This window comes from Corvus kubaryi, unplaced genomic scaffold (genome assembly GCF_017639235.1).
Source record: "Corvus kubaryi isolate FWS band 111438036 unplaced genomic scaffold, C.kubaryi_AGA036_p1.0 66, whole genome shotgun sequence".
Classification (NCBI taxonomy): domain Eukaryota; kingdom Metazoa; phylum Chordata; class Aves; order Passeriformes; family Corvidae; genus Corvus; species Corvus kubaryi.
In genome coordinates, this window is record NW_024582054.1 from 4,072,477 (window position 1) to 4,094,429 (window position 21,953).

Below are 21,953 nucleotides of genomic sequence, written 5' to 3' on the forward strand. Positions count from 1 at the left end.
AAAAAAAAGTAAAAATAAAAGAAATAAAAGGACAAACTCTACCCTCCCTGATACAGTTGTTTCTCCCAAAGTTCTGTTCAACTTCAACAGATTCTGTAGCTTAGACTCCTCTCCCAGATGAAAAAAAATAATTGCATTGACAAGGGAAAAAGATGATAGTCAATTTTGTCAGTCACAGCCTGTATTTAAAACACCTTGTTTACCTTACAGTAAACAAGTTAGTTTTTCAGAAAGACACTTAAAGCCAACCAGATTTACAATATTAGCATTTACCTAATAATCAAATGTATATTATGACCAAAGTCATGCTATTTTAAAATCTTCAGAATTGTAAAAGAAAATAACAGGTTACATCTCAGAGTAAGAATTATAACTTAAACTTAAGAATTATTAACTACATGTAAACCTCGACATTAAACACAGATCTGTATTTGTTTCTGTAGCACAGAACTGAGTAAAGGAATCCTTCCCCCCCCAAGGTAATCTCCACTAATCATTGTTTTAAGATGCCATTTCAACGAATTTATTTACTCAAATTTTAATGCATTCTAATTCAACAAAATTCACATGATGATGTCTAACCTTTGCTTTCAGAATGATATTCATGACAGCCTGGGGGTCATCAGTGCAGGCTTTTTTCAGATCCTGCCAGTCATTCCACAATGGTTCATTTTGCACATTCAAAATCTGAAAAAGTTAATACTGAGTAGCACAAATTCTAGAATTTTAATTTATGGCAATCAATAGCCTAAGAAAACAGCTGAGCTGATCACATCAAGAGCTGCTTCATAGAGAGATAAAGTCAAAAAGGAGATCCACATTTATCTCTAGCCCTTTTCAGGGATGATGTAATGCCCTTGCACTCCAAAAAAACTCCACATTCTCACAGATGTGAGTCTATAAAGCACATTTATAAGGGAAGGTTTTTGAAAGATTAGATGGCAATAATTATGGATGTAAAGCACACATTTACTGCAGACATTGCTGGCACTAACAGAGAGACAACTGAGCTGTCAGTTAGCAGAACTCCCACCAGACAGAAATCAGCAGGGATGGCTTCTTTTTTTGCTGTTTGGCTTTTCAGTCTGTGCTGAACTCCAGGCCAGCCTGTCTGACTTAACCTGGGTATCTGCACCACCCCGCAGTTAGAACTGACTGCAATACAAACTTGCTCCTTGGACCACTAGTCTTGCACACCCTCTGCATTTCTCAAACTTATAAAATGATTAACTGCCATGGAAAGCTTCCAGAGGCTCTACAATTTGCATAGAATGGAAAATACTCTGCAAAACAATCAGACTCCCATAAACGTTTATATTTAAACATGTTTGCAGACCTGAATGCTAATAGGAGATGGGAAAGTTATGAAGGATGAAGCTGGGTGTTAATTGGATACTACAGCACTTCACATGAACTTAGTTTTCGATAGAAGACTTGAAAACCTCTCATGATCAAAATAAGAACCAACTTTTCAGAAAAACTTTTCAGAAGGCAAGCAATATTTGCTTCCTGCTGCCTATTTCATCTCACTGGTTACTTGAAGAATGACTTTGTACCTTTTGATAAACCTCAAGTTCCTTCTTCCTGCTCTGTAGATTGGCTTTTAGTTCATGAGGTATGCCCAGATCAGAAATGCAGTAAGCTAGAATTTCCAAACAGGCATCGAGGGGCCATTTGTCCAGACAGCGCAGGGCCAGTCTACTTCTCAACACTGCATTTTTTACTGGGAACAAGTATTGCCAACCATCTTTATCTGTGGAGGAAACAAAACACTAATTTGAAATTCAGTTTCTGTAATTCAGAAAATTTTAAAAAAATCCTCACTGGATCACACTAACAAAAGAAACAATGACAGGGCTGAAAAATCTTTGTAAGAGTCATCCCAAGCATCAGATTCTTGGGAAGCATCCAAAGTTAGCATCAAATAGTTACTATTCAGACTCCAAAAGGCACCTTTCACAGGACACATCATCCATGCATGACAATGACACTGCTGTTAAGAGATGTTCTATTAACAGTACAATGATTACTGTGTCCTGATGTATTCAGCTCTTCACATAAAAGTAACACCACAGATTCATTCCAGTTCTCTTGTACTAAATTGGACAGGATTTGCACATTTGTGAAACAGAAACTACACCATCAGAGAAAGCAAATTCAGGATGAAGGAAGGAAAAGGAACTATTTCCATCTCTGGATTTGCCCAACGATCACTACTTTAGTTTCTACCTCTTGATCCAGGCTGCATTCTTTATTAAAAAAAAAAAAATTAAAGAAAAAAAGACAAAAAAAAGCCTGACCTAATCCTTCTTACCTTCAGCAGCTGCACAACTCAGCACAGCATCCTTCACATTGACCACTTCCTCCACATCCTGACTGTACAGATCCAAGACCTTCATAGCTCTGTCCCAATCCTTTGCAGCAAGAGCTTGTTCAAAGACTCCCATTAATACTTTAACAGCTGTGGTGGAATGTAATCCTAGGAGAATCAGAGACATGTATGTCTTGCCAGAGAAGACAGTAGCCAAACTGCTACCTTCCTCTTGATTCTGAAGCGGGTCAAACATAGCAAGAAGAAATCGTTCCAATATTGGAAAGTCCTTCAACAATGCCTCACACTCCCTGGAAATCTGTTCCAAGCCTAAGGGCACCTCCCGTTTGCCCCGAAATTCCATCCACGACAGACTTGATTTGTGAATTTTCTGTATATTAGATGCACTTAGACATGCCACTGCAGCCATTAGCTTCGACTGAGACTTCAGGAAGTCCAGGGAGGAGGCAGTCAGTGTGTGCTGGCTCAAGTCATTCAGAGAGGATGTGGCCTGAGTGGGGATGTCCTCGGAGGTCACTGCAGAATTGTGAACAGGCATTTCAACATCTGGCAGGCAGTGGTAGGCACACTGGTGTGTCAAGTTGCTGATGTTTGTCAGAAGAGACTTTGCCTGGCTGTTTTGCCTTGCACTGCACAAGGACAGTGGTTCACAGCAAGAGTTAACAATAACTTGCTGCACATTCAAGTTTAACTCTTCTTTAGCCAAGAGAGAAGAAAGTCTGTAGGATTGAAAACAGAACCAGCTTACCCAGCACATGCAAAAGGTACTTTACAATTACATACTTTCATAAATCTTCTAAATGCTTTGAGAACACAAGCCCCCTAATATTCTTCACAGATACATACACAAGAAAATTACATACACTATTTTAACTCAGAGCTTATGCTGCCATTCCTTTACAGCAAAGGAACTTACTCCTCAAACACTGACTTTTACCTAAATGCAAGCTACTAAAACAGTTCACCATTTGTACTCATCTTTTTAAAAGCTACCTCATCAAATTAGACAGTTTCCATGCCAGTCTAATTTAGTAGTTGAAATGGAAGGAGTCTAGATTATCCAGTTTACCTGCTGATCAGGGCAAGAGTCATGCCCAGTATTCTTAATAAGACCTACTGGCCTATTTTATTGTATTACACTGCCAAGCTGCAAGTGCATTCCTCTGAACTGTCACACAGCTGAAAAAAAAATCCACATAGATTCACTCCACAACAGACAGTAATTTTTAAAAAATGGAGCCACTCTTTTCCCAATTAAAAATCTTCAGGTTGGTGGAGAAGGCACTGACTAAGCTCCTCCCTGCACACCAATCCTTGCAGCATCAAGTGATGAGCTGGTGGGACACAGCAGGCTGTATGACCTGTGATAAGTAGCCAAAGAACTTAATCGTAGCTGAAGTTCAAAGTCACCAATACCAAAATAACCTACAGAAGTACATAATCTGAAAAGCACCAACCTGTCAGGATGAACTTGTCTCTCAAAAACAAGCTGGGAAAGCAGCTGAGATGGCCTCTGCTGTAACAGCACAAAAGGGTTTCCCACTTTCACTTCTGCAGATACATCTTAGGAAAAAAAACACCAGAATATTTATTGTAATACAAACACATTAGCTGAATACACTAACCAACTTTTATTTTAGGAATATAAATTTTAAGGCCCTGAGTCTGAAACCTCTTTGACTAAATCCACAGGGTTATAAATTCACATTAGAATGGTAAAATCCAGAGTCAGTGGCAAGGCATTTGTGATTATGATGTGCCTCTCAGTCTTGGCACCACTGGCTCACATTACGTTGGATTTATTACCAAAACAGGTAGCATGGAAAATCTTTGGCCTTTAAGCAAGATCTAGGTTCAAACAGTTTATTTCAAACTTTCACCAAAATATGTATTTGTGGTGAGAAGTAGGAAACGTGCAGAATTAGTTTCTGATGAGTCTCTGGATGTAAATTAGTGAGTCCATGCTCTATCAAAGTCAGTTAGCAAGGGCAGAGGGAATTCACAGGTGTACACGTACTTTTACAAAAGGAGTGAAACCCTGCCCACTACTGCTGAAAAGCATTTGTATCCACTACTGAGTTATGTCAAGTAACTTTGGACACATTCTCCTAAGTTTACCTTTTCCTTTCATCTAGCATTTCCCCCAAACTCATCCAGCCCTTAAATATTTTTGTGCAATTTTTGGCTTTGCAAGTTAGTCAGTGAGGACTAAATCATGTCCTTACAGAAGTTACAGTTGGCATGGCAGCAACCTGAGCTGAACCAGCATGTCTATAAACAGATCTTTGCCCTTTTTTCTCATCCTCTTGGGAAGGTATTCCCTGAAATCAGTACTGCGGTATTTTACATTAGTGCAGCTCAAATAGTGTCAACTTTAAAACACAGATAATAATTTTTTACTCCTAGCACAGTGCATTGTTCTGCTCTTCTGTCAGCTTTATGTGCTGACGGTACATTCCTTTTCATGGACCACCATCATCTGCTGATTCTATAAAAAAATTCTGCCTGGTTACCCCTGCATGGCCTTCTACACACTCTTCTTATCCCTGTGGAGCAGCAGGGTGCTTGCTGCCTCTAAGGGAGCTGTAAATTATACAGTATGCTGATCCACTGGATGCAAAAATCAATCTTGCCTTACAGGGGGTAGTGCTAAGGATTTCTGGACATCAACGTTTGTTTGTTTTGTCCAAGTGGAGTGCAGAGTCTGGGTCAGTTAGCATTTCTGGGTCAGTTCAAATTTTCCCACTGACATAAACTATTTTTATGTTAGCTGTGGGTGGCCTAAGTGTTATGAAATAAAAGAAAAAAAAGAAGTAATAATCAGTTGAAATCAAAAGACCTGACTATGCACAGGTAGGAGGTACATTTGGCAAGGAACCATTTTTGCACAATTACTTTCCAGAATTAAGCCACACTACACAGTCTGAATATCTTCACCTAGGCTCAGACTTTCCAGCAGAAACCCCTTACCCAGCTCTGCATTCAGGCTTCGTAACACCACAGCAGCCAGTGTAGTGATGTAGTCAAGGAAGGCCTTCACAAAGTTTGTCTGCATGTTGTTCTCTGGCATGGTTTGGGTATGCTGGTCAAGAGTTCTCAGCAGGCGCTGTGTTTGATTCCAAACCAGGTGCTTCTCCAGCTCCATCGGTTTGAGAGAGCCCTGCTCCACCAAGGTGCCAAGCAGACTCCCTTTAGAGTCTGGTTTAAGAGAACAGACATGCACCCAAAATTCAAGGATTAAATGTCAAGAAGAAAGGAGGCAGAGGGGTGGGGGAGAAAGAGAGAAATGCTTTAGCTTAATTTCCTCTCCACAATTATAGATCTCAGTATAGGCATTATAATTTAACTGAAAGCAAGAGAAATTTTCACTATAAGCATTATAATTTAATTGAAAGCAAGGGAAAATTTCACAGCAGAATAAAACTATAGTTCATCTAAATCGGTAACCATGGCTCTGACAAGTTAGAACTATATTAAGGCAAACCTAAAATATTTCTAGTTCTGCGTCATTAAGATTTATTCTAAAACACAGGTGTTGACCAGTCCTTGAGCTCTATAACATTTAGCTCTTAGAGCTCTCCTAAATTTTTGCTCATTAAATATTTTAAGAACACAAAAAAAACATTTAGAAATTTGGTGAATAGAAGAAGAGAAATACCAGTGCTGTGTAATTAAGAGAGCTGTAAGAAAAAGCAACTGTGGAAAAGATGTTTTATGACAGTCCTATGAAAATTGGAAGGCATTATGATATTACAAAGGTTTTTTAAGTTTATGTCCATTCTTTTACTAAAAAAAAAAAAAAAGCAAGAGTAAGAATACACGAATACACCTAATTATCTATAAGGTGCCATGTTAAAATAAACCTAAACGAATTCCTTGCTAGGACTGAATAGAAATAGGACAAATAATAACATCTCTGACAAGTTCTGAATTTTAGCTCTGAAAACAAATATAAGAATTACAGATAAATTTTACCCTTTACATTTATGATTTTTAAAATATATATTTGTGCATAAGTCAAAGAGCATTACTACTGGATTTACTGCTGTCTGGAAAGGCCAAAGCAAAAATTTAGATCCATATATCAATCAATCCTCATGTTCATAAAAATAACTCACCCACAGAACGTTCAACACATGTCAATGCTTTTAGGATATGATCCAGGTTTTGTGATAAAACAATTTCATTGGTAATACTTTCTTCAGTCAAGGCAGGGTAGCAAGTTTGCAGAAGGTCTACAATACTGCATCGAAAAGGACTCCCTATTTTCTCATCTGACACCTCTACAAAGAGGGAGAAAGAAACAGCGACTATAACAAAGACAAGGATTTTTGCACAGAAGGCGGCCCACAAAACCAAAACTATACTATAATACAAAAAACCAGAGCATTTCAGATTATTCAGAATTGAGCTCAGGTCACTTCCCCATCACCTTTTTTGTTATAAATACTAAGCTAAAAAATGGAAAGTTCAAATTTACATTGCAACAGAAGACAAGAATTTGATTTAAGCACATTTCAACAGAAAGCCTTAACCAGCAAAGCATACTACCTGGTCTGGATTGACCTTGTGATGTGCAGGAATAGTTGAGAATTTTACTTATTTGCTGGAGAACTGCTGGAAAACCCTTTACACCTTCAGAGTGCAGTAAAACAAAGTCAGGTCGGTGGCCTGGAACAGTAAGTGTGCAAATGGAGACAAAAATCAAAGTTAGAAGTGGAAAAAAGAGACACTAACATGAAAGTACGAAATGAGATTTAATTAAGACAAAAACCAAAGTTAGAAGTGGAAAAAAGAGACACTAACATGAAAGTAAGAAATGAGATTTAATTAAGACTTGGGTGTTAGCACAAACAACACAGCATAGAGAGGCATTTTCTGTTCCCAGGCCCATGCTGATAAACATAAAAACGAAAAGTCTACCCCAAGTTTCAAGGCTGTTGTAGAGTCTTCTTTCTGCTGTCTCCAGAAGCTGTTTGCACGTCTTCCAAAGACGGCACTGAGTACAAGCTAGATCAAATGCTGCCATTGCTGAAGGACTGAGGTCCTCAAGGACTTCTCGCAGAGGATGAGTATGCTCCAGCTGAATGTTCCTGATCCAGAAGTTTTCTTGACAAGTAGGGGCAAGACTTCCAGAAGTTGCAAGCAATTTATCAGTAACATCCGAGATGGAATAAAATACCATACCTACACACGCCATCAAAAACACACAATCACTGGTTAACAGCATAATTAGATCAGATCCTGCAATGGGTAACTACTATTTAATCCTTATAGAAAATAATTCTGTAGGTGGCCGGCTTCATGGACCAATTACTGTAGAATGGATGCAACTAACTGGGCATCGACAGCAAATTTCAGCATTCGTAGTCTCTTTCTAACTCAAAGAATCACCACTTACCCTTCTGAACAAACACTGCACTCATTTTTACAGTATTCAAGCTGCTTTCTCGTATTTTTCATTTCTCCCTAACCCTTTGTGAGATCTCAAAAAGCCCAGTCCTTACCAGCAGCTGCTGCATTCCCAATAGCTTGCAGTGTTGAACGGCCACTGCCAGATTTCCTGATGCCTCCAGTGCCATCTGATGCTTGATTCTCAATATTGTGCTCCACTCTCGCCATTTCTCGTACTGCCTGTTGGTAACGCTCCATGAAAACCAATTCACCATAGCAAGGGGAAGTGTCCAGATTAAACATCAAAGCCACCTTTCAAAAATAACAACAAATGTAATTACAGAGCCTGTCAAAGGAAGTTTTCAAAGGTCAAAGAGCTTGGGGGGCGGCTTTAGAGGAGATGAAGGAATAAAATAAAACAGATACTTTAACTGAAAAATGTCCCCACAGACACAACATGAAAACCAGGGGTTTCCTCCTAGAGAGTTTTAAGTGCCTGAAGAGAAAAAGGCCCTCAGAGATGTTTTTCAACTGTTATCATAAAGCTTATCTATTATTTGCTGTAGGGCTAGGGCTGAATTGATTTTCATAACCCACACCTTTCGGAATGACTCTTCACAGTTTAAATACACTATGTAATGAGAGGTATCTATCAAGTGTGCCCTCCAAAGTAAACTATTTCAAATAAATTCTTATTCAGCAAGGAATACCTTCTCGAAATGTAAACACAGAGTAGCTAAGCAGAGCTATGAAAGTTCCTATTACCAAACCAACAACAGAACACAAACCAAGCTTGAATGCTTTATCATTGGTCATACTGAAAGTCAAGGCAACAATGCAAAACGAAATGCTTCTTTGGCCCTGTAAGTAGGAAAACGATGAAGTGGCATGCCTGGAATCAAGCAGAATTAATGGCCTGAGCAGTAACCTGATGTTAATGCAATGTTTAAGTGACATGAACTGCTCCAGCAGGGCTATCTGACACTCAGCCAGGTTACAGCTTTTTACAGAAGATCCAATCATTGATGCACCTCAAGACTTTTTTTTCAGAGCATCAGCTCAAAAGCCACACAGAGAAAGGTATGCACAGCTGTGAGGGAGCAAAGAACTACAAACATGAAGACTGTCAATTTTCAAGGCTTTCTGCTGATGCCTGAAGCAGCCACCTAAGAACAGAGACTAGGCAACAATAAGGGAATAAAGGTAGGTATTTATTTGAAGAGCCTTCAAAGGTACACCCTGGGGAGCCAGAGGCTAATGCCAAGATGGACCCCAGGTCATGAGTTCTTCACACTTTTATAGGTTTGGTTCATTTGCATATCAGTGTTAATTCTGCAATTAAAGCTTCAGTTAATGATGCCATTTGCCCAAACTTGCTCTGCCCCCCCCCGCCCCCTTTAGAGGCTTTTGGTTTATACTTTTTGGGCCTAGGACGGTCTGAGTGTCCTTGCAGAGCAGGCCTGGAGAGGCTTTGTTATGTCTACCTAGCATAAGAGAGCAGAAGTTAACAGGCTACAAGAAACTTCAGAGCTGCACACTAGGCAGTACAGGATATGGAAAATAATGAAAGTTAAAACCTAAGGCATCACCGCCTGTTTTCAATACCACAAATTTAGTCTCAAAACATACATCCTTCAAATGAATGTAATCACTGCTTTGGGTCTGCTTTGGGTAAGGAACACCTCTGCATGTTTCTACCAGGGTTACAAGTGGCAGAGTGTCATGGTTTTGAAAAACTGATTAAATAAAGCAGTTCAGATGCTGCTTCCTCATGAGACCTCGTGAGCTCTCTGTGTTCTTCAGTCAGTTGAAACACTATGCTTGACTAGCTCTCATCAAACATTTGCATACTTTGAGAACCCAGGTTTAGAGAAAGCATTTTTATATAACAAGGCAGAAGAAACCCTGCATCTGTGGGATGTTGGTTTGGAATATCTTTGCTCCTTTCACTTGCTTCTACTTCTGAAGTAATTCTTTCACTTGGAAGCCCTATGTTTGCTAAATGCAGAAGCAGGAATTTCATTCAAAAATCGAAATATATGCATCTCATTTACCTGGTGGGCTTCCACAAAGTTTCCTCTCAAAACACAAGAAACTAACAGTGATTCTGGTGGGGAAAGCATCATAGGAATGAGGGAGTTCTGCTGATGTGGTCTTGCCCTGCTTTCCAAATCACTCAAGCCAGACACACTACTGGTACTTCCCTCTGCAAGACAGAATTAATCAGTATACTATCAGGGAAAACACATTTCACCAAATATCAGCCACCTATCAGATAACAGCATTTCACATATACAACACAAAAATATAGGAGCAGAGTTGCAAGCAAGTTTTAGGTTAAAGAGGTCAACATAAACATCCTGTTATAAATTCTCATAACATTTCACTGTTTGGTCAGAACTTGCTGTTTGGATCTCAGCCCCGTGTAACACTGTTCAGCAGCTACATAACATGCATACAGTGCGAGGCACTGGTTCAATACGGATAAAGGGAGAAGCCTGAAGCATCTGACCTATTAAATCAGTCCAGCACGCCTTATCTTACATGAATATCAGTTCATTAACTTTTTTGATGGTTTGCAGGTCACTACATTGCATACTGTTTCCTGCAAGCCAAATTACCAAGAAAAATCCAAGTCTCTTATTCCAGAAGACACATGTACTATTCTGACTAGAAAAGAATCATCCAAAAATGGGAACTCTGAGAAGTGCCCTGCACACAGCAGTAATTCACATTAACTAGTCAAGCAAATTCTTCATCATGTACATTGAAAATACAAAGAAATACTACTTTTGTGGCTTAATACCTGAGGTACTGGTGCTTAGCTCGCTACTTGTACTTTCTAATGATGGACTGGAAGTTCCCTCTTTCCCATCTAAAATGGAAACAAATCAAAACCAGCACATTAAATGCACTTTTATTAGACAAGGTAATTAAAACTTATTGCAAATAACAGATTAGGCAACCTTCAAGGGATCTTCAAGAATATCTCATAGATGAGCCACCACTGACATCTATGATAAAAGCAAAAACTGCTGATTTGAAGAAAATGCTAGGCTAGAGACTATGTTGGGGTGGCCCATCAGTGACTCATGTCAGATATTTTGAAGCTTCTTATTTTGGAACATGCCACTCCAAAACCAGACATGCCTTTCAAAGGCTAAATAGAAAAAAGGTGAGGAACACAACTGTCTCCTAAGGCTGCCAATTTATGCCACAAATTCCTGTTAATTCACATGCTAGATAATATTGTAATAGGTATGAAAATATACCAAACAGTCATAGGACATAGTGGAGAAAGGGAAAAATTAGTACTGTAGTTGAAGCTCTCCCCTGCCCCAAATCAGACTATATATGGAAGAAGTTCTTTGTGCAGGTGAGCTTTACAAAACCATCTCAGTCCAAGTGGAACTGGACTAAGATACTTCAAATTACTTAGAAAATTGAAGGAAATAAATCTACTTCTCTACTCCTAGGCCATGAAATCTAATTGCATTCAGCATGAGCTCAGCAAAATGATGCACTTTTCAAAAATGTCTTCTCCAAGTCACTTTTTCAACCCACCTGTCTTGTACCTCCGATATCTACTCCGTTTCTTAAAGCTGGAGCACCTGATTGAAGAGCAATATCTCCTGGAGGCTGTGAACTGATGTTCTGTGAAGTATTTAAACAAAAACATTACCAAATAGCTTTATAGGGGGAGACTTGAGAAACAGTTGAACACAAATTTGCAAACTTGCAGTATTTAAGGTCCAGACTGCCCAGTCTTTCTTGGGACATGGAGCTTACATGATCTGAGATACACAATAAACTACATGTGATACAAGACAAAATCTCACAGCAGCAGGGCTAACAAGTTATGGGCTATGGAGAAGGGTGGGAAACAGGTTCCTGAGTGCGTTGTTCTAGCTACTTCAACAATCATCCAGAGTAACACAACCTCTGATACATGTTCCTAACATGTTTCCAGACTAGGCTAAATCAACACTGTCCATGAATGAGCTGAGACTATTCGGCTTGCACTGGATCCAACATCACCATGTCCCTTCATACCACTGCAGTGTGACTTGTGACACTGGCGGGACAAAGGCAAACAGAAGCAGTGCATCCAGAGGGGATGGAAAAGAGAAAAAAACCCCAAACTTTCTGATTAGAATAGGGATCACTTCTATTGGAAAACGATGCAAGAACCAGGTGATCTCTAAGTAGGCCACTCTCCCAGTATCTGCCAAAATGTGCTCCCTCATTAAGATGCTCAGGGAATTTAGCCTTGAGATCACTGTCTGGACAGCTGTAACATATCAGAAAGCGCCAAATACAAAGCCTACCTGCATTTCTGTTACTCATCACCACCTTGTATCGCCAGTGAGCTTCAGAAAGGTATTTGGAAAACTGCAACACGCGACCTCCAAAGGCATCTCTGCTTGCAGAAAGATTCAAGCACTCAACAAGCTCCAGCTCTTCTCGAAGCACATTACTGGAGTCCCATGGGAGAGAACTCTGAATTTCTTCCAAGTGGTTGAGAAGCAATGTGAGGAAGGCCTCCATGGCCACGTCATCCACTAAAAATCCAGTAACACCACTGGTGAAGTGTTTCAGATCCAGGTAGCTTGGCTTACAGGTTTCACAGCTTTTGCCATCTACCATGGAGTCACAAAGATCTCGGGTATCTGTGTGAGCTGTCTGTGCAGCCAACAGATGCTTCTCTGATTTTTTTTCAGCCTCTGTTATGTGCCATGGACTTTGTGAGGCACACGGCTGCCGACTGGCACTGCCTTCTACACTCAGAGGAGCACTCTTTTTGTCAAGGTCTTCATCCTCTGCATAGTCCTCAGGTAGAGGAGTCTCAGTATAGAGGTCACTATAGGAAACAAAAAGCAAGGAGAAAATATTCTCCAAAACCTCCAGGCGCAGAGGAATAGGAACACTCCTTAAGAACTGCTGACACTTCACAATGTACTGAGGAAATACTGAAGAGCAATCTGTACAATTAAAAACAAAAATAAATTACTACATTTTTCAGGAATTCCTTGTTCCAACTTGTGCCTTTTAAGAAAATCACAGAAGAGGGAACTAGCCCAGTGGCTCAGGCCCAATCATTCCTCCAAACACCAAGTAAATATATGTCCAACAATTTACATTTAGAAAGGTAGTGTGCCTCCTCCCTCTGAGTAATGCCAATTATCACTTTGTTCAATGATGTGCAAATTCAGATTACACCCATTCTAGCCATTAAATCAGTTTCAGCTCTGGGAAATCGTAAGCTCTTACAAAATTATCCCTGTCACTACCATCCTATATCTAGTATCACCTCCTTTTTGCACTACATTTTTTGTATAATTACCTTAAACGTTTTAAAACAAGGCTGGTAGCTTATTCATTAAAGATAACGACATCTCAAAGAAATACAATTAGACTTGCTTGCAAAGCATCCATAGCCCACTGAATAAAACACCATATGTATACAAGGTGCAACATTATCCCAATACTAAGTGATAATTCAGAGCCCAGAAACTGGATGGAGAAGCACACATTACTGAACCTGAGAAAGGAGGCCAATCACCTGCTGGTTCTCCAAAAGCTGTATCCTCAGGGATATCACCAAGAAGGCTGTGTACACAATCCTTGCACTTGGCATGCCTGTGTGAATTCACACAGAGAGCATAGATTGCATACTTCATGGCACAGAACGCTCGGAAGAGTGCCAGATTGCGCTGCTGACTCAGGGTGTTAGGGAGTGCGGCTGCTGTGGAGGGAAACCAGGGCAGTGATGGGGTAGGAGGTAGACAAGAAAACAAGTTAATTTTCTCCTGCAGTTCCTGCACAGCAATATTTATCCAGTCTTTCTTCCTCAGCGTCATTTTTGTCTCAGCTTTGATCTATCTCACTGTTACTTTGGGAAAAAAAGCCCAAACAACTCAACCCACAACAGATGGGCACAGAAATGCCAGGTCTGGATCCCCTTCTAAAAAGGAAATTTTCTGTGAACTTGTGTAACAGGACCTGGCTACAGTGTAGAATGACAAAAATCACTCATAATGACTGTCATTAGCAGTATGTGGTTAACTATACTGCAGAGGGGCAAATCCTGTTTCATTTCAGCATCTTGGAATGTTGTGTTCTAGTACACAGCAGATAAGTAGGGAAACAGTGTAGACAGGCTATGACTGCAGTAAGAATAGGGTACCACCACCTCTTCAGATTTGTACTAATAAATAGATATCACAGATGATTCACAGTGGCTGACACAATAGATCAAATATAATCTGCAACTAATTAAAGAAGAAGTACAGTCCCACAGTTTCCTTCATACATTTATAATAAAGCCAAACTAGAGAAGTACTGCATCCACTTCTCCTCCCCTTTGGGTTTTTTTTGAGGAAAGGCATCACATGCCAGAGATATGATCCCTTCTTAGTACAACAGAACAGCACAGCTGCAAATTGTAAAAATCACATCATCATCTCCTTCACCCAGGAACACAATATAGTGTCATATATTCTGTTATGTTGAGTTTAGATGAATTATCCAACTACTGCAAAAAGGTTAAAAGAACAAAGAAACAACAAAGAAAGAAACAAAAAACTCCCGACAACCACACAGAGTGTTAAATTAGTGCTTGGAATCCACTGTCCTGTATTCTTATTCAAGTGATAGATTGTCCCTCTACCTGCTGTCATGCAGGGAAAGCGTTAGCCAAGTTGCTTTTTTTAAACAAAGCACTGGTACAAAGCACAATGTACTGACAATGTCCACATCCAAATTCTGGGACTGAACAGAATTACCTAACCTAGAAAGTGTTTCAGTGCTGTTCTCCACAAAGTTTGAGTATGACCACAAGGAAAAGCACCAGTCTGAACTCTTCTGAAAACTACAGAGCAGCCAAGGCAACAGGACTGAGGGCATAAACAGTTGGCAACAGTTATTCCCTATCACTTCAATTCTAAACAGCGACAATGATGGAAAATACAATGTAGACAGCAGACAGAACTGAGGAGACATCCAAGTATGAATCCTTTGCAGAACCCACTATGGAAATTCTATGTAAATGGCTATGGAAATTCTACTGTTGCCCAGCAGCTCTACACTAATACGTAAACACCCAAATAGCTCTCAATATCACTGTCTTAAGAGGACTTCAGGCAGATAAAGCCAGCGACTTGATAAATACAATCCTCTGGAAAAGAGAAGTAGTTACCTAGAGATACTATAAGACAAATACTGGTAATCAAAAGTAAGTTTAATACACTTCTACCTCAGACGTGGAAAGACTTGGATGCAGTGTGTCTGTGTCAGTACTTGTACCTAAACCAATCCTTTTCCTTGTACCAACATGGAAGAACAATCCTTTAACTACTGGCACTGTTTTTCCTATGCCAGAAATACTAACAACTTCCTGAATATTGTAACTCATGAGGAAATTGCTGCTCACCATGACTGATCAAAAACAGTGTTACGCAAAGCCTGAACTCGACTGTCTATCAGTACCACTACTCTGGTTTCACTACTGCAGCTGACAGATGCGTACTAAAAAGAAGAGGAAGAGAGGGAAGCATGTGCAGTGATTGGAGGAAAAGGCCTGTTAACACTACCATGTCTGACAAAAAAAAAGTTTATGACTCCTCTCTTCCCTTTAAGGTTCAAAATAGATTATTTTAAAGAAGATTCTATTAAGATGTGCTTACAGAATCATCTGAATTTTGCAATAATTGCTGGATTGAAAAGAGAAGGAGGACTTGTCTTCCATTAATTAGTTCCATAAATTAATGTGCCATGTAAAAAAAAAGAAGAGAAACCACAGCTAGAGTTCTTTTGCTACAGTCATGCAGCTCCCAGAAGATATGATGGGACTGCCTCTTCCTGTTTTTGAAAGGCTTTGACAGAATTTAAGCAGAAAATAATTAAAATGTAAGAACTGATTAAAAAATCCCACAACACTAGCAACAACAAAACAATTTCAGAAAGCAGGGCACTGGAAATAAGGATCTATATAGAGTCCCAATTACTACATCTTTCAAGATTATTCAAGACAAGTGTTATGATAATTTTAACACCAAAACCTGAGAAAGTAGGAACAGAAACCAACATTACAACAGTATGATAATGGAAGAAGAGAAACCTACTTCCCACTAGGCAATCTGGAAAAATCTGTGTGACATCCATCACTGAGAGCTCTCCATACAACTCAGGTTGAAATTACACATGTCCAAATTCACAAATGTAAAAGAAATAAGACACAAAAAATTGCAGCTTCTTAGGTTCTAGTACATGCAGGAAAACAGAGCTTCTCTATCATTATTAAGAAGTCCTATCAGAAAACAGCTTTAAAATAGCAGCAGCTGAACCTGGAGATAGGCTACAATCAAAAGAGTGTCCAAGGAGATTCACTTTTAAGTGATCCAATGTGTTTGGTAGTTGCAGGTATTTTAGGCACCCAACTGGAACATGTGAAGATGAAAGAAGTGAGGCAGGAGTGATGTAAACATAGGCTGTAGGTAAGCATTACTAACTTAAACATTAAATTTAAATTTATATTAGAATAAAAAGCCTCCACTTTTTATATCTTTCAAAAACAAAGATGTTGTAGTACAAGATATTGTCAATTTCATCTGGTTTTGTTCTTTGATTTTAAATTAAAGTGCACCGAAATACAAACCATACACTTTCTTTTCAAACTAAAGGTATTACACAGTACAAAAGTTACAATGAGAAGTGCATATCATGAGCATGTGCAAAATCTTGTTACCATCTTGAAAAAGCTATTTCAGAAATCTGTCCTTGTGAGATCAAAGAGATCTCACAACTCCTTCTTGAAAGACAATTTATTCCCCAAAAGGATTTCAAAATAATTTCCACATGCTCTCTAGATTTCTTCCACAAAACAGCTGGTAACTTATCTTCCACAATTACAGAAGCAGGTCAAAAGAACAAATCCTGGCAGAAGTACTGAACATACACACTCAATGGATTGTGAGTTTTTAGTGTTCTTACAACCCTATGCATTTACCCTGCATCTGTTGGTCTCTAGCAGGAACTTTCTGAAGAAGCTCAATAACATCATCTTCATTCAGTGCCAGAAGATTGGTGAGATGATGCAGAGAGTACACCACAGTGTGGCAATCCAGATTGTGCAAGTGTTGCAACAGAACCTTCCTTGGGACAGTAATACTGCAGGAGACAACAAAGAGGTGACACAGATTTAAGTCTCAACTACATTTAAAGATTTAACTCCCACTCTAATTCTGATTGAACCAAACTACTGCAACTAAAAAGAAAAACAAAGAGTGTAACTGCAGCCCATGAAAAATTTTAAGAGCTTGTTTATACAGTCACTATTAGATGATTAGCCAAGAAAATAATACCTTCTCTATTTGCATACATAAACTGACTTAACAGGTAGAGTTGGCAACATAGTTTGGAAAAAGTCCTTCTGATCATTTTACCTGTTTTGCTGCATACACCATTCAAGAACTTCCACATGAGCCCAGAGCCCATCACAAAAATCTTTCAATACTGAATCATTGCACAGATCCTAAATGGAAAGACAAATAAAAGAATCTCTTTACAACAAATCTCCCAGCCAGACAGCAGAAGCAAGCCTGTGTCACATATGCATGTTTGCAAGACTTCTTTACCTAGATAATAAATTTCAAATACAGAAAATTGCCAGATTTATTACAAACCCAGCAAAGGAGGGCTATTCAGAAAGAACATAAAAGTCAGTCAGCCTCCCCTTGACACATCTACAGACCATGGAAAGGTGGCTACATCCCTTTTCAAGATTAGCTTATAAAATGCAAAATAATGCCTCTTAGTAACAGTCTAAAACTAATCTCTAGAACTAATCATGCACTAGAAAGATGACATACTGGGTAGCAGATGGTTATTCTCCTTTTCCATGTGTTTTTCTACTACAGATGACTGCCTGCTAAAATCAAATCTAAGAGTAACTTTGCAGAAGCTACTGAATAGACTTTGGGTGTATTACCAAGAGATAGTAACTCCCTTAAGGCAATATTGGCTTAGGTCTGCACTGTGAGCCAGCAGTACAAGGCTGCTCATCTCCCCATCTCTGACATCTCAGCCAGCCAGCAGGCATCATCTAAAGTGCAACTACACCTTCAGAGCTGGAACCCTGTCTCTTTTGCACAGATGAAGACTGCCCCCCAAACAAGGTGGATCTTTTGCTCACAGCTCTTGTCATTTATCATTTCACTTTGCGAATGAGTATGGGGAATTTCCAAGCTACCTCATTGTTGAACTCAGGCCTGAATAAGTCACTATCCAGGGATGACTCACTGGAGGAAATTACATGAAAGAAAGATGTTCCAGCTCTCTTCAAAACTAATCAACAACCATTGCTGTCTTTTTTCTCATGTTAACAGCAGAGGCTGTTTATGAATTTATGTGAGAGAAACTTTCAGACTCTCCTTTGCAGTCATACTCCACGGCCAAGGAACAAGAAGAAAGGCAACTGTAATATCTTAGCTTTTTAAATTCCATTTTGAGGAAGATTGACATTCTCACTGAAAACTCCCTGGTTTTACGTGTTTTTGCAAACAAATTGCATTATCTGGACTCAGACTGGGATACTGCCACTTGCTTTCTGCTGATTTACCTGAGTTTTGTGTAGAGTCCATAGCAATGCTTTTGCTGATTCCAAGCTTTGACAATGAGTCCATCCTAACAACACCAAGAGGCGGCTCAGGGGGTTGAATTCTCTCCTCAACAAGTTCTTCAGGCCTGAGTAGTCTTCTCTTTTTAGTAAAGCTAATGCAGTCACCTAGAAAATAAAAGGAAGAAGTACTAATTTTCCCAAAATGTGGAGACCCATAATGCCTGGCCGACTATGTAAGCAAGTAGCCATTTCAATATTAGCTTCACTAAAAGAGTGAAATTCTGCATCTGGAATGTCCCGAAATTTACACTGTCCAAGCTATCAGGATACCCATCAGTAAAGTTGTCTTAAGGAAAAAAACATCATTTCAAATGCTTACTACCTAGCAAACTCACATTCCACTCTACATTATCTTTGCATTCCCTCTCTTGATTACGTCTCTGCCAAGGGCATCATGTAAAAGACTTCTACAAGCACATTACATAAAAGTTGAAATATGTTCAACCTTAAAACCTCACACTTTAACAGTGACCACCTGCCTGTATTCTATTTCTTCTATGTGAATATATAAAAATCAATTAATTCATAACAGACTATTTTCACCACAAATTTTACCATGCAAACTAGTCTCACTGCCCCAAATCTATCAGCATCAGAAAGCAACAAGTTCAAGGTCATGAGGTAAATGGTGTATCCAACAAAATTACAAGCAGAAAATGAGACTTCTTAAACCCTGAAGATTTAATCTTCAGTCTGCATGCAGATGAGCTTTTCCAAAAATCTCACTAGCTGTTTTATGTTCATCGCACAGCTGCAAGTAGGGGAGTTATCACCATTACCTCCTTGTTCCTATTAGTCATCACCCCTGGCAAACACTATTTGAATACAAAATGCTTCTGTGCACCACTGAGATATGTTCAATACAGGGACTGACTTTAGCCTCCATTGGGTTTCCCTGTTAATGATTTTATGGCTGTACCAGAATCTGTTCCAGAAAGTGCTTGCTGCTGCTCAAGCAGTAGAAATAGGCTGTCTTCCAATTAGGAGCTTCTTTGGGATCTGAGAACAAACTCATCACAGTTCGCTCTGTATCCAGCTGCTCAGATGATCCTAAAAACATCACAACAAAATTACCTTCCAGTAGAGAGGGGTATCTTCGAGAGAAGCACAATTGTTACTAATTTAAACTGAGAAACACTCAACATTTCCTCAAGCACTAACCAGCTGTTACATATTACCAGCTATTGGATATTGTTACTTGGTAACAGGAGGGCCAAGCAGAGAAATTTGATAGAGGTCAGATAGAAAACCAGAAAACTGTATCGACAATCATTTACATAGCAAAAGCCTGCTCAGCACACAGGCTGTTTGCATCAGTTCAGGTCACACTGCCTGACTTGCTTTAGCCACGAACACCTTATCTATGAGTTGCAAGAATTCTTGCTTGTGCTCAAGACACTGTGCTACTTTGCAGGGCCTTAGCAAAGGCTTGTCCAGTACTGGAACTTCTCAGATCTGTGCAAAGTGAGACACAAACTATTCCCAGTGAGAGTGAAGGTATGTGGATCTCCACTTCTCTTCCCCCACGAGGAAACACTAACTATAGTTATTATCAGAATTTCTAGAGTCTGCCACACCAGCCTGAACTTCCCTTCAGCAATCCCTGAGTGAAGGGAGAAGAGACAATAAAAATTCCACTGACTTACACCTCAGTGAACAGAGGTGAACAAAAGAGGGTAGGATTCTAGCTTTTCCTTCCTTGCCACTTCACTGACAAGGACTTGGGCATCACTTGCCATTCAGCTTCATCTGAGATCCTCATAGATTCACAGAATATGCTGAGCTGGAAAGGGATCCACCAGGATCATCAAGTTACAGCTAAAGGTACCAGTCACAGCGAGCTCGACAGAGGCTGTGAAGTCATGGTTGGTACAAAACCAACAGCTGGGCTCTGGCAAGTGAGCAGGTAATCACAGTGCATCTTCTGTCCTGCTGGGATATCAGCCCACTCCACAGCTCCTTCCACTTTCAGAAGTTTTCTTTTCCTGTATTAAGGGGTTTGAATATTTTGGGATTACTGAGGTGATTGTTACTGGCCAGAAACAGAACATATTCCAACATAGACGACCTTGAACTGGAGGTGAACAAATAAACACTGTATACATAGGGAGTGTCAAACCTCTAGTTACAAGAAAGATTTTCATCAAGAGAAATGCTGAGCATATTAAAATAGAGCACAACAAGGGGTGGTAAAGGAAGTGATCACAAAACATGGCATAGACTGCAGAAATGTAAGGGAGAGAACCAGTGTTCCTATGCCAGTTCCTTGCTTTAAGGATCATTTTAGCATCATCTTTCTAAAGAGTCGATGGTTTGTTAAGGCACCTTAGCAAGAACATTGCCTGACTTCTTGACTACTCATCTATTTAATGCCTTAACGGTTTTGTTAAACAGGAGATTAGTACAAAGCAAAATGTGAAACAAACCTTTTTGTATTGATTTTGACAACAAAAACTTTTCTCTTGTTCTTTCTGTGAGAACATTGCTATAGAGGCTTAACAAGCCATGGCTCTGTTTCCTCAGCATACAGTTTAGTAGCTTCTCTTCCCTTAATGGGCTCCCCTCAGCCCAGCATACATCCAAGAGCTCCCTGAATAAGTGTTTTATTTCATCTGCTTGATGCTCCACCTCAAAAGTCACTATACTGAGAGCAGCATAAATTGTATCTACTAGTTCTCTTTGATCTAGTTCCGCTGAAATCTCAGAACTGCCCTGAAGCCTCCGCAGAGATTTTAAGGAGTCACAAAGAAATTCTACAAAGATGTTTTGTAGAGAGCGATATTGCTGGAGTGAGGAGCTTGGTATTCCTTGTTCCCCCTGGAAGAACTCCAGCAGGCCTTTTGCCCTCTGGGGAGCCCGCAGCAGAAGCTTCCGGAGAGCTGAAACAACATCCAAACTGAATTTGTGAGAACAGTCATCTCTTCTTTTGCTGTCTGTGATGTGCTTGTTTTGCGTGCACTCAAATGCTTCAAACAGTTCCTGGCAGGAAAATAATAAAAGAGTAAGCCTTTTTGACTACATGAATACATGAAATGAATTATTTAAAAAATAGAAGAAACTTGAAAGTGAGCAGATAAATCAATTTGCAAACACCATACTACCTAAGAAATCTATTAATAATGGTCCACCTTGTCCAATATCCCTCCTAGAAGAGTGGATATGCCTGAATATGTAACAAAATATAAAGAATCCTGTAATACACAAGTACACTATAAGGACGATGTACAAGCAAGGAACCATAGCAGTCCCTATGGGATGGCTGAAGCACTGCCATATTCCACCTCCAAGCAATGTACTAATATAACTGGATCTTTGTAGGTCGCTAAGAGCATAATGATTAGTGGTGGGTTTTTTTCATCCTACTTTTCCAGATTTGTACCATCCATTTACCAACTACATCATCCTTATCAATTTTTCAAATTTGATTAAAACTGGTGAACAGATTCAGAAGCCATCTCACAGACTTTTCTTAAGCAACAATAAGTTTTCTACCTATCAGCAGAAAACCTAAAATTTCAGAACGGGAAAGGGTAAAACAAACAAACAAAA

At 39.6% G+C, this 21,953-nt stretch overlaps 1 protein-coding gene across 7 annotated transcripts in view; it reads right to left on the minus strand.

The window, feature by feature from the left end:
* Nucleotides 1-21,953, minus strand: part of ZFYVE26 (zinc finger FYVE-type containing 26) — a 49,356-nt gene that overhangs the window by 23,451 nt on the left and 3,952 nt on the right. For 6 of the 7 annotated variants that reach the window (XR_006019277.1, XM_042047255.1, XM_042047254.1 and 3 more), the window contains exons 4-22: nucleotides 20,831-21,383; nucleotides 19,324-19,454; nucleotides 18,345-18,509; nucleotides 17,170-17,258; nucleotides 16,734-16,894; nucleotides 13,290-13,472; nucleotides 12,055-12,708; nucleotides 11,291-11,380; nucleotides 10,533-10,601; nucleotides 9,781-9,932; nucleotides 7,840-8,038; nucleotides 7,256-7,519; nucleotides 6,884-7,003; nucleotides 6,451-6,615; nucleotides 5,303-5,530; nucleotides 3,790-3,895; nucleotides 2,315-3,051; nucleotides 1,557-1,753; nucleotides 583-687 (exon numbers count right to left, since the gene is read on the minus strand). Coding sequence is in view for 6 of the 7 variants with exons in the window: in XM_042047255.1 (XP_041903189.1) it covers nucleotides 583-687; nucleotides 1,557-1,753; nucleotides 2,315-3,051; nucleotides 3,790-3,895; nucleotides 5,303-5,530; nucleotides 6,451-6,615; nucleotides 6,884-7,003; nucleotides 7,256-7,519; nucleotides 7,840-8,038; nucleotides 9,781-9,932; nucleotides 10,533-10,601; nucleotides 11,291-11,380; nucleotides 12,055-12,708; nucleotides 13,290-13,472; nucleotides 16,734-16,894; nucleotides 17,170-17,258; nucleotides 18,345-18,509; nucleotides 19,324-19,454; nucleotides 20,831-21,383 (4,368 nt within the window). In the remaining variant the exon portion in view is untranslated. The remainder of the gene's footprint in view (nucleotides 1-582; nucleotides 688-1,556; nucleotides 1,754-2,314; nucleotides 3,052-3,789; nucleotides 3,896-5,302; nucleotides 5,531-6,450; nucleotides 6,616-6,883; nucleotides 7,004-7,255; nucleotides 7,520-7,839; nucleotides 8,039-9,780; nucleotides 9,933-10,532; nucleotides 10,602-11,290; nucleotides 11,381-12,054; nucleotides 12,709-13,289; nucleotides 13,473-16,733; nucleotides 16,895-17,169; nucleotides 17,259-18,344; nucleotides 18,510-19,323; nucleotides 19,455-20,830; nucleotides 21,384-21,953) is intronic. The other variant, XM_042047251.1, reaches the window with a different exon arrangement.